Here is a 16979-nt window from a genome sequence, read left to right on the forward strand (position 1 = left end):
ATCGTTCTCCTCCTCCAGAATAAGCCCATCCGCCGCGCGGCATGCAACTCGCGCAAAAGAACACCGGAAAGCGAGAGCACCGTGCACGACGCCGATGGCCAACGTTGCAGAAGATGCCGCTGGGCGCTGGCCTACTAGTACGCGCTCAGCCGCACACGCACACGCCCGAATGCTCGATCGGATCAGTCTCCTGCCTGCGGGTTGCCATGTGCGCGCGTGTGCAATGCGCTGCGCTCCCACGGCGAAGCCCCCACGGAGACGCGCACCGGCGCAACAAGCGAAAAGATGGGCAAACGCTTGGAGCCCATCTTGCTGCCGCCCAGTGCCCCCACGAACCCCATGCCTCGTTACTGCTCGTCGCGTCGCCCTGCTTGCTTGCTACTAGTCCGCTGCCGCTTGGCCGTTTCTTGCTTGCCTCATGGCTCGTCGGCTCGTGATCGTACCTGTGCCGCGAGACGGCGAGACCGCGTGTCACACTGCCTCGTGGCTTGCCGTATGCGTAACGCAGGTATGGGCAGGCCAAAGAAGGAACAGTCCCATCGTTTAACATATTTGAGGAAAAGGTAAAACGCTACTTGAAAAATAATGTCAATAAAATTTTTATATACTTTGTTTTTAATAATTTAGAAGTAAAGACTGAAAAATAAACTATAATAAAAATAATATAAAATTTAACTTTATATTTAAATTTAAGGTTGATTTTATTTTCTGATAAGTCTAAACGTAAACGAAAAGATAAGGCTGTAAGTAGTTCATCAGCCCATCATCCCATCGAAAAGCCGCTCCAGAGTTTAGCAGCTCAGCATGCTTTGAACCTCTTGCTACTTCTCTTTCATCGCATCCTCTCTGGGCTGTTTGGACGGCGTAGAAGTTTTGTCTGTGGAGCGAGGCAGCTATAATTAACAGTGGATCATCGGATTCAGATTAGTCAATACTCGGCTACTCGCATGTACTGTACGCACCAGGCGACGTTGTTGATGGGGTTGTTACTTGTTAGTGTACTTCTTTCTGTGAATTAAAGGAGATCTGACCGGAATCTTGACCACGTACATGCTGATGAGTTCATTCGTAATCCGTTTAATTTTACGAGGACATTTGACTGTACAACAAGTATTTTGTGCGTCTGTACTGGACAGTTTGTAGACCGGGATCTAGTTGCTGTACTTGATGGGACAAGAGGTCGCTCACGTAGATACTGCAGATCGTGTAGAACATCTGTAGTCTGTAGTCTTCAGTTGAACTGCGTGCATGCATGTTGCACGATATTGTAGTATGTACCTATTCATCTATAACATCTATAACGCATCAAATCATCTGTTTCTATAGGACTTCTTTACTGTACACAGCAAGTAGAAACGATGAAGTTCTTCAGCCTGGGGCCGGAAAAAACAAGAGGCCAAGAGGGCAACGCGCGACCTCGTGGTTTCTCTTTCAAAGTTGAGCTTTTCAATTCAAATGGAGTTGATAGGAGTGCGTGTTAGAGGACACGGTTTAGGCCATCATCGAGGGTGAATTGACAAACAATATTTAACCAGCAAAACACAGCTCGAAAGCTTATATATCACGCCCCCTGTCCAGGATGCAGCCTTTCGAGCTTCAGCTTTGAGGATCATACGGCTCAAGAATCGCCGTCATTAACCCGTGGAAGATTTGCACGGCGAGTCTTTTAAAGATCGTGGAGCTGTTAAGCAGTGCAAGCGTTTTCGCAATCAAACCTGCTGATCAAAAGGCTGCCTCATTCGTTGGCCAAAGAAGCATGACGGCTCGTTAGTGCCTTCACATCCCGTCCTTTTTGTGTTCTTGTTGTTGTTCACTTATGTAGTACTCCCTCCGTATTTTAATGTACGACGTCATTGACTTTTTAACCAACGTTTGACCATTCGTTTTATTTAAATTTTTTTATGTAAATATAAAAATATTTATATCATGCTTAAAGAATATTTGATGATGAATCAAGTCACAATAAAATAAATGATAATTATATAATTTTTTTGAATAAAATGAATGGTCAGACGTTGAATAAAAAGTCAACGGCGTCATATATATTATATTAAAATATAGAGGTAATACATTTATACATGTGTCTCTGATTGCTGGTAGAATACTACTACTTGATACTCAAAGAGCAAGATTAATCTTTGGCTAGTATCACCTTTGCAGTTGCAGGCTACATCAGCCGTGGTGTTAAAACAGCATAATAATGTAGTACTATATTTATCCTAAAATATATCTATCTTAGATGAGACTTGTTCTAGACTGCTACATGTTGAAACGGATATAGTAGCATTTTATTTTACATAGCGGGTACATTGGTCTTTATTTCAACAGAAACTATAACAACGTAACATAACTATATATGTTTGCATCACACAAGTCCACAGAATCGATGCCCAGTTTCAGAATGCCAATGTACCAACTGCTTGTGGATAGGGAAACAAATGAATCTGTTTGTTCGTAGTCGTAGACGCATCGGCGGCATATGGTGCAGACCTGCGAGAGTTTCTTCTTTTCTGTTTTCATTTCCGGCCACACAGTGTGCCACAGGAGTTGTGCCGCGGAGAATCACCGATTCGCTTTCGGCCCAGGCCGAAGGGATCTGCTGCGCTTGTGCTCAAGATGGATTGGATTTTATCAGAGAGGTGGACGTGGAATGGGCCCTGCGCTGCAGCTGGGCCTTGTTACCATTGGCCTGTATAATTAATGCCACCTTTCGGAAGCATTTGAGGGCTGGCCCACAATGCATGATATACTAGATTTTTTTTGCACGTAGTACTGAACTTTATTTTATGCACACAAATCGCTCTAGATTTTGAGATTTTTGGCAGCCGAAACCCCATTGGAAGAATATTCTTGTAATGAAAAAACATAATTGAGCTAACTTAAAAGAGTAATTATTTTTATAAAAAATTATCAATTTACTATATATTAAAAAATACGGCAGTTGTATATATACTCCCTCCTTCCCTAAATGTTTGACGCTATTGACTTTTTTTAAATATGTTTGACCATTCGTATTATTCAAAAACTTTTGTGAAATATGTAAAACTATATGTATATATAAAAGTATATCTAACAATAAATCAAATGATAGGAAAAGAATTAATAATTACTTAAATTTTTTGAATAAAACGAACGGTCAAACATATTTAAAAAAGTCAACGGCGTCAAATATTTTGGGATGCAGGGAGTACTTTTTACCAAAAAACTATAACTTTATTTTGACAGGTTCTGGACTCTCTTATCATATACACATGAAATACTTATATCGGTGTAAGTTTACCCCACATATTGTGCACCCGTAGTAGATAAAATTATAATTTTGTAAAAAATCAATTGTTATTGTTGTTGTTATGTGAAAATACCCATCTAAAGTTGTGACAAATGATTTGGAAAAATAAAGTTTTAACATAATAATTGCACGAAATGGTTGATGCATTGACCATTATATCACTAAGCAAGTCATCCTCAAAATTCAAAACGATTGCAATACAACAAAGCGAGCATAACTCAACTGATTTGATTCATTACGGTGCGTAGAACCCATACATTTGGGCTGAAGTGCTAAACTTGGCACGTGTACTCACATTTACGATTAATTACTCTTTTAGCGATATGCGATGTACTGCTTGATATAAGAACGCTTGTGGTGACTTTATCAATCCTATGATATATCAGCCCAATATACAAAGGTGTCTATATGGGTAATATGCCAACCCAATCTATCATAGGGTACAAGGCCTTGATGTGTGCGCGGGTGTATTTAGAGAGGCACTATATGGTGACTTTATGAATCTCAAGATACGCCAACAAAATATATAGAGGTGTGTTCATTGTGGTGAATGTGGTGAGTTTATCGATATCTCATGGGATAGGGTATATAGGTGTGTACGGTGACTTTATCAATCTCAAGATGTGCAACCCAATATATAGATGTACTCATAGAGTTAGATTACGTGTCATCTGTTTATAAGAGAGTGTGTGACTTCGGTAATACTAAGATATGCAGATATGGTCTTTATAGGTGCTCATAGAGGTAAAATGCGCATGCATATTCAGAGCTGAGTATGTGCATTTGTTTATATATGTGAGTGTGACTTCGATAATATCAAGATGCGTCAATCCATTCGTTGTAGTTGATCATAAAGATAAAGCGTGCGCGTTTGTATGTCTACTCAGGAGCGGAGCTAGAGTATATGAGGGGAACCCGATAAGAATTTTTTTAAGCTATATATCACCTATTTTCACTATGTGTGCACTCTTCTCAATACAAACTTAGATATCTAAATCATCTTAAACTCTATCTAAAATAGAGTAAAATAAGCAAATGATATATTCTCCATTTCGTTATAGCTCTACCCTATACCTACTCTGTATACCATGTTGAGAAAGAAAAAGAGATGCCAATGTAAGCGGATTAAAACTCCACATTTTCAGCGAAGTCGATGTAAAACCCAGAAGATCCAAACATGCCAGAAAGGGGGAACAAGTACAGTCGTACCATAACAACCACGAGAGCGAAAGTTGCAGTCATCCACATGGACGTGCCCCCTGTTCGTCACCCACAAGACACACCACCACCACCATCACCTTCACGCCAAAGCCTCCCTCTCCCATCTCTCCCTCTCTCTCCCTCCCCTGCGCCCATAGCTCGCAGCTTTGCAGCAGCCAAGCCAAGAAGCCAACTCAACCCATCAGAACGGCAGAAACCCCAGCCGCGGCGTTGGTTAAACCACAGCAAAGCGTCGTTGATGCCCCCGCGCGGACGCCTCGCCTCGGCGCCATGACGACGACCACCACCACCCGCCTCCTCCTCGCTGCCATTCTCCTCGCGGTGGCCGCCGCCGACGATGACGGTGGGTGGCTGCGTGCCGTTCCCTTTTGCTCTGCTCGCCTGCGTGCGTTGGCGAGGGAGGGAGGGAGAGGGAAGGATGATGGATTATAGTGGGGAGGGAGGGGGTTGGGTTTGGGTGGCTTCGTGTTTTGGTGTTTTTTTAGTGCTGCGAGTGCGCGCCTTTTGGTCTTTGTTTATGTCTTGCTCCCTATTGGCCGGCGCCGCCTAAGAATGGCCTAATACTAGATTAATCCCAGCCTCCTGTTCGTAGCATCTCTTCTTCTGTTCTTCTTCCCTATCCAGGGGACAGTTGCTGTACTTTTTTTTTGTTTTGTTTTTTAAATGCGGCTTTATTTTTGAACTATTTTTTTTTTCTGTTTTGTTTCGTTCATGGATAAGGTTTCTATATTGTTCTTGGAGATCAAATGCTCATTTCTGAAATGCCGCCGCTGTTTGTGGAAGTTTAGGGAGTGATTTTTTTTGTGTGTGGGGTTTTTGGTTATCGAGTTTTGGATCCGGAAATGGTTTTAAATTATTTTGGAAGTTATTCTCCGATTCCTCCTCCGAAACCAGATTCCTGTTTCCTCGCGATGTTTGGTACTTCGATTCTGCTGTTTATCAATCTGGTTTGCTCTTGCGTGTTTTCCAGGACAAACGCTACTGGAGATCAAGAAGTCCTTCCGCAATGTGGACAACGTGCTGTACGATTGGGCCGGCGATGGCGCGCCGCGGCGCTACTGCTCGTGGCGCGGCGTGCTCTGCGACAACGTCACCTTCGCCGTCGCGGCGCTGTGAGTTTCCTGCCAACCTATTGCTTGGCTTGCCTGGCTGCAGTGCCCGTGGTTACTGACGTGTTTTCTTGCGGTGGAATGCAGCAACCTCTCGGGGCTCAATCTTGGGGGCGAAATCTCCCCGGCCATCGGGAATCTGAAAAGCGTCGAGTCGATGTACGGTGGCACGTTGTCTCCTGGAATGAAATGTTTCTTTCATTCAGCTGCTTAATTAGTGTGCTCAACTCGTTCTCCCTGTTTGTTTGATTACATATATGCAGCGACTTGAAGTCGAATGAACTTTCTGGGCAGATCCCTGATGAGATTGGCGATTGCACGTCGCTTAAAACTCTGTAAGTGAGATTCAGTTTTGGTTCGCAGTGTTGTTTTGAGGATGTAGAACAGTAGAAGTAATGCGTGCCGCAACCCTCCCCTGTTCTTTTATTCAAGGGACCTGTCCTCTAACAATCTAGGAGGAGATATACCATTTTCCATATCTAAGCTGAAGCACCTTGAGAACTTGTAAGATTTACCCTGCTGAAACTTGGTGGAGGAGAAGTATTTTGCAGCATTTCTTTCATCGTAAGCACTGCTGTTACTTGAATATATAGGATCTTGAAGAACAACCAGCTGGTGGGGATGATCCCGTCGACACTCTCTCAGCTACCAAATTTGAAGATTTTGTAAGTTGCGGCTGAACTGTTCTGAGGGCTTAATTTGGATCAATTCTAATGTGTGATATATGCCCCAGGGACTTGGCTCAAAACAAGCTAAATGGTGAGATTCCGAGGTTAATCTACTGGAATGAGGTTCTTCAGTACTTGTGAGTACTAAGTAGTCGATGATTCTGTTCCCTACTTTAAAAAACTTCTTTTTTTTGTTTCAGTACTTAAACTGCAGACAATATGTAGGGAGCTATTAGTGCTAATCAGATTTAGTTTGTGTAAATTATAGGCGGTTGAACATATGTAATGTAGGGCAAATAGTTCGGTAAGATCATATTGTCATATCCAATTGTGCTAATCTGATTTTCATATGACAGGGGATTACGGAGCAATAATTTAGAAGGAAGCCTCTCTCCTGAGATGTGCCAGTTGACTGGCCTGTGGTACTTGTGAGTGTATTGCTTCCTTTTGTTTATTATTAGCTCTACATGTTTGTTTTCTTTGTTCCTTTCACAAACTTGATTTTGTTTGACTTAGTGACGTGAAGAACAATAGCTTAACGGGTATAATACCAGATACTATTGGGAACTGTACGAGCTTTCAGGTCTTGTATGTACATACCTTCTACTCCTTCTGAATTATGTGTCCCCCTTTCTTTGACATGTCAATCATTCCTGACCTTATGGTATTTTTAGGGATCTGTCTTACAACCGGCTCACGGGAGAAATCCCATTCAACATTGGCTTCCTACAAGTGGCTACATTGTATGTGGTAGTCATTTTACTAACAAAAAGAGTATCCAACCTGTCGTAACTAATGAAACCAACTACTTGAACTGCTATGCACTATTTTGTACCAGGTCTTTGCAAGGGAACAATCTCTCTGGCCCTATTCCATCAGTAATTGGCCTTATGCAGGCGCTCGCAGTGCTGTAAGTCCAATGATAATTGATGTGCTTGTCTTAATTTATGGGCTGAGAGTGAGAGGTATTACCATAGCCCTTGAATGCAAGTTTTCACCTGTACCTTCTATTTGTTGATACAGTGATCTGAGTTTCAACCAATTGTCTGGGCCAATACCATCAATACTTGGCAACTTAACATACACTGAGAAACTGTAAGCCTGCCCTTGTGTGTGTGTTTTCCTAGCCTTTGAGAAATATAATATTCTTAATTATGTCAAGAAGTTAACATCATAGTATCTTGTTTTCTTAGGTACCTCCAAGGCAATAGGCTAACTGGATCAATACCACCCGAGCTTGGTAATATGTCGACACTTCATTACTTGTAAGCCTCTACCTTTAAAATTTTGTTGCTTCTTGATTGTTAATTGATAGCGCACTACCCTCTTTTGAGACAATATCTGGTTTCAGAGAACTGAATGACAATCAGCTGACCGGGTTCATTCCGCCTGAGCTTGGAAAGTTGACGGGCTTATTTGATCTGTATAACTCCACTCATCCTTTGTCAATTGATGCTTACCTGGAATGCTAAATCAGTCAGTGGACCATGTCATTTGTTTTTCACAGGAACCTGGCAAACAACAACCTTGAAGGACCAATCCCTGATAATATAAGCTCATGCATGAATCTCATTAGCTTGTAAGTTTCATTCATTCTCCTGAAGTTCTATATCCTCTCTGATGGCAGGGCACTTAACTTTAGCTTTGTAACAGCAATGCTTATGGCAATAAATTAAATGGGACCGTTCCACATTCATTGCACAAACTTGAGAGTATAACTTATTTGTAAGTGTTATTGGTTTTAGGTGATTTTTCTTCAAGCCTGCTATAAATTTAGTTCTGTTCATAGTGTCTAATGATTTTTGTTTTCATCCTAACTTCTAGGAATCTATCATCAAACTATCTTAGTGGAGTCATTCCCATTGAACTAGCAAAAATGAAAAACTTGGACACATTGTAAGTACCAGAAGTTAATCTGCAATTGCTTTTGAATAAGTGATTCTCATGATATGACGTGTTTGCTGGATATATTTGAAGGGACTTATCCTGTAACATGGTTGCTGGTCCAATTCCCTCAGCAATCGGGAGCTTAGAGCATCTTTTGAGACTGTAAGTTCTATAATATTACTCCTTGTTATAAAAAAATAAAATAAAATACTTGTATCATGTCATGACAGCATTCTCTTATTCCTAAAGAAATTTTAGCAATAATAATTTGGTTGGATACATCCCTGCTGAGTTTGGAAACTTGAGGAGTATCATGGAGATGTAAGTACCTTCTCACCTAAATGCGTTGTCTGCTCTGTACCTTTGGGAGTAATGCAGATTCCTCTTCCTCTGTTTTAGTGATTTGTCTAGTAATCACCTTGGTGGTTTGATTCCACAAGAGGTTGGCATGCTGCAAAACCTGATATTGCTGTAAGTCTATGTTTTACCCTCTATCCTATAAAGTAGTATTGCATGGTTTCAAAAGGCTGTTTGCATTGGACTGCATATTAATTTGAGTATTCTGTTTCTCATTACTGCATATTGATTTACGTGAATTTTTTTTGTCTTTTTTCAGAAAACTGGAAAGTAATAATATAACTGGGGATGTTTCTTCACTTATTAACTGCTTCAGTCTCAATGTCTTGTAAGTTATACACTTGAAAAGCAATATGAAATGATTTCACACAATTTTTTTTGGCCATGAACCTGTAAGCTTCATACTGATAGTGTGTTACTGCAGAAACGTATCATACAACAACCTGGCTGGCATTGTACCAACAGACAATAATTTTTCACGATTTTCACCGGACAGGTATTTTCCTTGGGGATTAATCGATCGCTTGAAAAAGAACTCGTAATACTTAGGCATCTCAGGCCTCATCAATAATCTGATCTTTAATTCAGCTTCTTGGGTAATCCTGGACTCTGTGGCTATTGGCTTGGTTCTTCGTGCTACTCCACCAGTCATGTGCAGAGATGTCAGTAAAATGTTACAGCTGTTGCGTTGCTCCGAAGTGTAACTTCACACTGATAAACTTTCTAATTTTATATCCTGGATTTTTATGCAGCCTCTGTCTCAAGGTCTGCAATTCTTGGGATTGCTGTAGCTGGGCTTGTTATCCTGCTGATGATCCTAGCTGCTGCTTGCTGGCCACACTGGCCACAAGTTCCCAAAGATGTGTCTTTAAGCAAACCAGGTGATGCATCTGCAGAGGTCCCAGTCCATTGATTTTACCCATCAATTTTGGTAGCTGTTTGGCAAGTGTCCTCTCGTCACACTCAACCTTGCAAATGATCTATTACATGTCTCAGACTATTGCATATGTTCGCCCTCTACTTGATAGATGCATTTGGTTGTTAACAGAGTGATATTATTATTTTCCTGTGATAGATATCCATGCACTACCATCAAGTAATGTTCCTCCAAAGCTTGTAATCCTTCACATGAACATGGCATTCCTTGTGTACGAAGATATAATGAGGATGACTGAAAATTTGAGCGAGAAGTACATTATCGGGTATGGGGCATCAAGCACAGTGTACAAATGTGTACTGAAGAACTGCAAGCCGGTTGCAATAAAAAAATTGTATGCTCACTACCCACAGAGCCTGAAGGAATTCGAGACTGAGCTTGAGACTGTTGGAAGTATCAAGCACCGGAATCTTGTCAGCCTTCAAGGGTATTCCCTATCACCTGCTGGGAATCTTCTCTTCTACGACTACTTGGAAAATGGCAGTCTCTGGGATGTTTTACATGGTAAGTGAATTTTACATGGCAAACAAATACATAGGAACTGTAAGCAGAATAGTTGGTATTTAGAACGATTGTTCTTCTGGTTTGTATAGCCGTTGCCTGTTCATCTGTCAACAAGCACCACCTGATCACTTTCATATCAACTTGTTTGATGGTTTAATATTATTTGGATTAGGATATTTTCATGGAACATAAACAGCTGATAAGATTTCTGTAACTATAGCCTAATTAGCAATTTCTTTATTATTTTAGCAGGCTCATCCAAGAAGCAAAAACTAGATTGGGAGGCTAGGCTCCGGATTGCTCTTGGTGCGGCACAAGGTCTGGCTTATCTTCATCATGACTGCAACCCACGGATAATTCATAGGGATGTGAAGTCGAAGAATATCCTTCTAGACAAGGACTATGAAGCACATCTTGCCGACTTTGGTATTGCCAAGAGCTTGTGCACCTCAAAGACACACACATCAACCTATGTGATGGGTACTATAGGCTACATTGACCCTGAGTACGCACGCACGTCCCGCCTCAACGAGAAATCGGATGTCTACAGCTATGGCATTGTCCTCCTGGAGCTACTTACAGGCAAAAAGCCAGTCGATAATGAGTGCAATCTCCATCACTTGGTAACTATTTTTTCATTCGCTTGCTACTGTTTATTTGAAAACTTGTTCCTTTCCTTCACCATATACTCTTGCATTTGAGGTTCAATAAGTGCACAATCATGGGCATTATCAGGTCTGTGTTCCTTCAAGGGGACCACGCATGAATCCTACCATGTGAGTAGATCTATATACACTGTGGCGGACCTGGTAGTGTGTGATTCATTGTATGGCTGGTGAAAGCTCTATCATAACTTGCCAGTGTCCCATAAAGCCTGCCATATTTGTCCCCCGCCTTCAATCATGTGGGTGAACATTTACAGGCAACACACACCTGTCAAAAACTGTAGCTAACTATGACTGTACTAGTTATTTTGATCACTGACATGCTGGTAACTTATCGGAAGAATTTACCCTGTCAATCCTGAACATCTCTTTTTGAAAGAAAACGGCAAAAGGTGAATTAAAATTTGTATTTCTACCAGCCCACAGGTCCAGTAAGGAATAGTGCAACTGTAAACAGTCGATTTTAGCGATGAACTTCCTGGTTGCATGAATGCTGTTTATGCTCATTGGTTGCTTCTCTGCAGATCCTATCCAAAGCCGCAGACAACACGGTCATGGAGATGGTCGACCCAGACATCGCCGATACGTGCAAAGATCTTGGCGAGGTCAAGAAGGTGTTCCAGTTGGCGCTCCTTTGCAGCAAGAGGCAGCCTTCTGATCGACCGACGATGCACGAGGTCGTGCGTGTCCTGGACTGCCTCGTCTACCCCGACCCGCCCTCAAAGCCGGCACTGCCACCGGCATTGCCACAGTCGTCCACGGTTCCGAGCTATGTCAACGAGTACGTGAGCCTACGAGGCGGCAGCACGCTCTCCTGTGAAAATTCGTCGAGCGCGTCAGATGCGGAGCTCTTCCTGAAGTTCGGCGAGGTGATATCACAGAACACAGAGTAGAGTGACTATCTGAATATCCTGATGGCTTTGTGCTTTGTGGCGTTGGCGTTCTAGCTAAGTTACCAGCTTTTGTGTCCTTCCTGGAATAAGAAGGGACACCGACGAAGGGCTGGCTATTCGCTGCTGTAAATATGCTGTCTTCTGGTTTGTTAGGCCTTCGGAAAGCTATTTGGCCTTCCTGTTTTGATCAGTTTTTCTTCTTATCATTATTAGTTAGTGGGGTTTGGATGAGGTGAACTGTATTAAGGCCTCCTGGGAGTATGAATTTTGTAAGCACGGGTCAGTTAAAAATATCGCAGTGATCGGGAAAAATCCGCCTCTTATAAAATTGGTTTTGTTGGATAATCGCGGATTTTTCAGTACAGTAAACGATGTTAAGAACCGCTGGCTTGTAAAGCTGGGAGCCTGGGACATCCCAGAGGCAAAAATGGGTGCTGGTAATGATCATCCGTGTGGATGCATAGTCTGCTCGATCAGAAAGCTGTTTATAGGTCTCAGGAATCATTCTCGGTGATAGGCTGTGTTGCAGAGCTTTGTCCAGCGCTGTCGATGTATGGCACAGTTTATGTCACTGTGATTCCCTGGTGACTAGTACTAGTAACAGTAACAGTACTAGTAAGAGTAGTTAGTTAATGGTCAGTGACCCGCTTTTTTTTTTTTTTTTTGCTGTGTTCAATACTCCCCCTCTCATCCTGCCATTTGTTTCAGTATTGAAGTGTGTTTGAGTAGAAGGGGATTGAGGAGATTGAGAAGATACGTAAAACGATGTGAGCCATTAGCTTATAATTAATTAAGTATTAACTATTTTAAATTTTAAAAATATATTAATATGATTTTTTAAAGCAACTTTCTTATAAAATTTTTTTAAAAAAACGCATCGTTTAGTAGTTTAAAAAGCGTGCGCGCGGAAAAGGAGACTCAATCTCCCCTATCACCCTGGAACGAACAGAGTGTTGAATGAACGAGGCCGAATGGCTACCCGGCCATGTCTATCACAATTCACAAGTAGTAGGGGGCATGGAGTACAAATTTTACTGCCCTTTGTAGTACAAATTTACTGCCCTTTGTAGGGCCCCTCTCTCCCTGACGGATGATTGATGGTATAGCAAGCGATGTCATTCAAGCACGGCTCCATGCCATGGGGCCAAAAAAAAGCCAGCCAGGCGCGGCGAGCTCCTCGTGACATGCGGGGCTCGTGGAGTAATGGCGCTGCACGCGCGGCGCGAACGCAAATGGGATGCCCTTTCCGTTCCCGTCCGGTTTAGTACATGCTGCCGCGGCCGCGACCGCGACGCAACACGCCCCGCGGTGCGGGGTCGGCGCCGCGACGCGCTCGGATGGGATGCGGCTTTTGACAGGGCCCGTGGCCCTTCTTCTTCGTCCGTCCCCTTCTCCTGGGCCGGAAGAAGGCCCATCACAGGACATCAGTGTGCCTCTGCTGGTTGGGCTGATGCGGAACTTTTGTTGGGCCAGGACCGCAGGACACCGGTAAGGGTCTGTTCGGCGTCCCTGGTTCCCGACCGACGCACAGAAACGGAGCAGTCTTAATTAAGTATTAGCTAAATTTTTTAAAAAAATGGATTAGTTTGTTTTTTTAAGCAACTTTCGTACAGAAATTTTTTTCACAAAACACACTGTTTAGCCGTTTGAAAAATATGAGCGTGGAAAACAAGTGAGAGGAGTTGGGAAAAAGGGGTGCCAAACAGGCAAACACAGCCCGTTGTGTTCTTACCCTATTTCTCAAACCCACCTCTTTTGTTTTCCGCGCGCACGCTTTTCAAACTACTAATGTGATTTATGAAAAAAAAAGAAAACTTTATATATGAAAGTTGTTTTAAAAAATCATACTAATATATTTTTTAAAATATAATAATTAATATTTAATTAATCATGCAATAATATCAGCTTTGTTTTTTCGTGCGGGGAACCCATCCTCACGAAAACACTCAAAACAGCCTAGTAGTAACATGGTGTGCCGTGTACCATTGATTGGACCGGAGAGTATCGGACACGACCCATGTTACGTACCAGTATGTTCGGTGTAGAGGACGAGAGATCACCTCAGCAATTTTCCTAAGCCTTCTGGACCTCTGTGCAAATAGTAACTCATTACGACATCATCCTTGTTCGGTGTTGAAGGCCATCATCCGGCTGACGGTGCGTCGGCGGCGGCGGCGGTATGTGGAGGCTGGGAAGGGGTCTGGCGGCGGGGAAGGAGGAGTCCGGGTGCGGGCGCGCCGTCGACGGCGGGAACAACTGTGGGCAGTGGCCTTGGCCGAATCGCTGAAGGGACAATATTGTTGACCGACGACGATCCTTCTTGTGCGGATTGGTGGTGTAGGTTTGGACAAGAAATCGCGGGCGAAAGCCTTACTGAGCCATTTGGCTGGCTGACAACGGCGACGCCGTTTGGCGTCGTTCCTATCCTTGGAGGCGTTGTTTTAGCATACCCCTTTCCTTTCCCTACCATATTCTCCGGGTGAAAACCTTGCTTCGGTTCCGAACAAGCGGTGGCGGCGATCCATGTCGTATCCTCCTTGGGGGCACCGCTTTGGAGAAACCTCTTCGTGCAAGGATATTGTTATTGGTCTATGCATTGGCTTCGAACTTCAGTCTTAGGCCTTGACGAGGCCTTCTAGCTCCACATTTTATTTTGCTTTTCTCAGTTTGGATCATCTCTTCTCTTGTTTGGTGTGTTCAACTTGTCTTGAAGAACTACATTCTCTTCTGGAGTGGATCTTTATAATAATTGGTTGTAGTTCTTTTTATCAAAGGTCGGGGGTATTATATTCCATTATCTAAAAAAAATTACGACATCATCAATCCATTCGTCCACGCTTCACACGGTAGTATGGTACTCGTAGTCGTAGGCTCGTAGTACGCACATGGTTTCAGAGGGGAAAAAAAATAAAGGAACAATTGCTGAAAAGAACAGTTTTTGTTACCGTGGAGAGGACGGTTCCCAGAACTCCACGGAAAATACAGGGAGTTACCCGCAAGTGAAGAAAACGAAAGGCGTAGCCAGAAAAGAAAAGGAAGGAAAAAAAAAGGTTTTCCTTGGCGTGCACAGCTTCTCCAAAAAAAACTGTCCCTCCCCTGCACGGCTGCACATTGAACGCAAAGCTCGCGACACCAATCGCACGTGCCACGTGGCGGGCATCTTGAACGGTGGGACCCGATGTCAGTGGTAGGATGGCAGTCTCCTCGTCCTACGTGGCCTCGCCCGCTCGGCCAGGAAGGACGACGAGTCACGCGGCCGTGCCTCGTGGGACGACCAACCGTCTTTAAGAAAAGGTCTCAAGGGCAAGACGGTAAACTTCGTGACTGGTACTGGTAGTAGAGAAATTAATTAACTGTCGTATTTCGAAAACCTCAAGAGCACACTGGGCATCGTGACTTGGAGCGAAACCCGGCGGGTTTGGTGGGTCCGGTTCTTCCTTTGAACGCACTTGGGCCGTCGGATCAAAGTGGTCGTGTTAGGACCGACGGTTAGGGACAGGGGCGTGCTGTTTTCGTGCAGAAAAAGGGTAATCCTAGGTTTTATAATTCTGGAGTTTTGCAGGGTTTATTTGCCTGGTCCATAGTTTGTGATCTTTTCATCTAGGAGTATATAGGATTTAATTGGTTTTTTCCGTGTTTAATTTTCATCCAAATCTATTCACGTTCCATCGGACTAATTTTTAGCAAAGTGTTTATTTATGAGTTGCACTATTGGACTTCACCTCTAGCTCGAGTTGAATTTACCTCCTAGCTACGCTGGGACAAGCCCAACCTAGTTGATATAACCTACAGCGAATCCACGTTGAAAGATAAATATTACATCCGTTTCAAATTATAAGACTTTCTAACATTGCACACATTCGTATAGATGTTAATGAATCTAAGCACACACTACAACAAAAACCTCGTATAGAGGCACTTTTGTAGAGGCGTTTTGCAAATTGTTTCTAAAATTAGAAGTTTTATAGTGTAGAGACACTTTATAGAGGCACTTTAAAAATTGCCTAGAAAACTTTTACTCTAGAGACATTTTTAGATCAGTTTGTTAGATTTTATCTCGTAGAGGCATTCTTTTGGCACTATAAAATACGTCTAATATGTAAAGGCATTTTGTTGATACATTTTAAACTATGTAGAGACACTTTTTAGAATGATAATGTGTACTAAAGGACTAAATATAAGTAACTAAAGGAACAAGCATATAAGTAATGATATGGAGTTGAGTTGGTTAGTGTATTGAAGATTAAAATGATTTAACGAAGAGATCATGAGTTCAAGACTTGTCAAAAGCAAGGAAACTATTTTATTCTCTTTTTTGGACTGGTTTTATATTTTTGCGGTACAATTTAATGTCTTTAGAAAATGACTGGTTTTATATTTTTGCGGTACAATTTAATGTCTCTAGAAAATGCATCTACCATCTTATAGACATTTTAAAATGTCTATTCGTTTGTAGAGACAATTCACCATAAGACACTTATTAGACATTTTTTAAAATGCCTCTACATTGTTGTAAAGGCATTTAATAAGGTTTTATATTTTTGCGGTACAATTTAATGTCTCTAGAAAATGACTGGTTTTATATTTTTGCGGTACAATTTAATGTCTCTAGAAAATGCATCTACCATCTTATAGACATTTTATAAAATGTCTATTCGTTTGTAGAGACAATTCATCATAAGACACTTATTAGACATTTTTTAAAATACCTCTACATTATTGTAAAGGCATTTAATAAGTGACTCTACAATATTAGAAAAATATCTCTACACAACATTTTTCTTGTAGTGACATATATGTCTATATTCATTAACATATATATAAATGTGGGCAATGCTAGAAAATCTTATAATATGAAACGGAGGAAGTATGAGCTAAATTAGCTACTCAAGTGTCCAAAATAGACAATTTTGATCTGACAAATTATTTGGGTAGGCTTTTGAAACAAGGTGAAACAATGGAAAATTTGGAGTTATTTATGCAAATTTGCTTTGATACATTGTAGTGCATGAAGCTCGTTCAACCAGGGTTTCCCTGTTCTCGTGTATCTAGGCCATGAGGGAAGCACATTTTGGTAAAATTATGAGAATTTTGTTGTACATATATAGCTCTTGATACGATGCTCAATTCAACAATATGTTTTCAGTTATTGTACTGATTTCGTGAGGATTTCTTATGCTATATTAAGCTGTTCAAGTTTAGTAATACAAAAGTGCCATTTCGTTGTATAAATAAACTGGGTTACAACAATAATTCATGATGATGTCCAACTATTCCTGATTCTCCAATAGGCGGTCCCTCTGGCATCCTCAAATATTAGTTCAATAAAACTCAAAATCTCTCTGAGGGTGCAAAGATGGTGGACTTTTACAAGGAGATGGAGAATGCGATAATCCGTGGTTGTTTGAATGAGCCAGAGGAGGCCGTAATGGTGAGGTTGGTGAGATAT

General features: G+C 42.0%; 1 protein-coding gene across 2 annotated transcripts; it reads left to right on the forward strand.

Annotated features, from left to right (window-relative positions):
- The first annotated feature begins 4561 nt into the window (after nucleotides 1-4561).
- On the forward strand, nucleotides 4562-11842 carry LOC127763351 (LRR receptor-like serine/threonine-protein kinase ER2). 2 transcript variants are annotated; one of them, XM_052288019.1, is made up of 27 exons: nucleotides 4562-4853; nucleotides 5481-5622; nucleotides 5707-5778; nucleotides 5883-5954; nucleotides 6052-6123; nucleotides 6213-6284; nucleotides 6353-6424; nucleotides 6644-6715; nucleotides 6804-6875; nucleotides 6962-7030; nucleotides 7126-7197; nucleotides 7311-7382; nucleotides 7481-7552; nucleotides 7639-7710; nucleotides 7795-7866; nucleotides 7941-8012; nucleotides 8112-8183; nucleotides 8265-8336; nucleotides 8424-8495; nucleotides 8574-8645; nucleotides 8791-8859; nucleotides 8956-9027; nucleotides 9120-9193; nucleotides 9284-9412; nucleotides 9607-9972; nucleotides 10225-10595; nucleotides 11162-11842. In XM_052288019.1, the coding sequence occupies exons 1-27, from the start codon at nucleotides 4781-4783 to the stop codon at nucleotides 11528-11530; spliced, it is 2958 nt and encodes a 985-aa protein (XP_052143979.1). In that variant the 5' UTR covers nucleotides 4562-4780; the 3' UTR covers nucleotides 11531-11842. The 2 variants fall into 2 exon arrangements, with proteins under 2 accessions (XP_052143979.1, XP_052143978.1); XM_052288018.1 differs by having other exon boundaries at nucleotides 4563-4853; nucleotides 10222-10595.
- Nucleotides 11843-16979: the final 5137 nt, after the last annotated feature.

Source organism: Oryza glaberrima, chromosome 2 (genome assembly GCF_000147395.1).
Source record: "Oryza glaberrima chromosome 2, OglaRS2, whole genome shotgun sequence".
In the NCBI taxonomy this organism is placed as follows: Eukaryota; Viridiplantae; Streptophyta; class Magnoliopsida; order Poales; family Poaceae; genus Oryza; species Oryza glaberrima.

Coding starts and splice junctions, on each gene's coding strand:
- LOC127763351 (XM_052288018.1), top strand. CDS start 4,781: ATGACGACGACCACCACCACCCGCCTCCTCCTCGCTGCCATTCTCCTC. Junction 6,285..6,352: donor CTACCAAATTTGAAGATTTT/GTAAGTTGCGGC, acceptor TATATGCCCCAG/GGACTTGGCTCAAAACAAGC. Junction 10,596..11,161: donor AGTGCAATCTCCATCACTTG/GTAACTATTTTT, acceptor GCTTCTCTGCAG/ATCCTATCCAAAGCCGCAGA.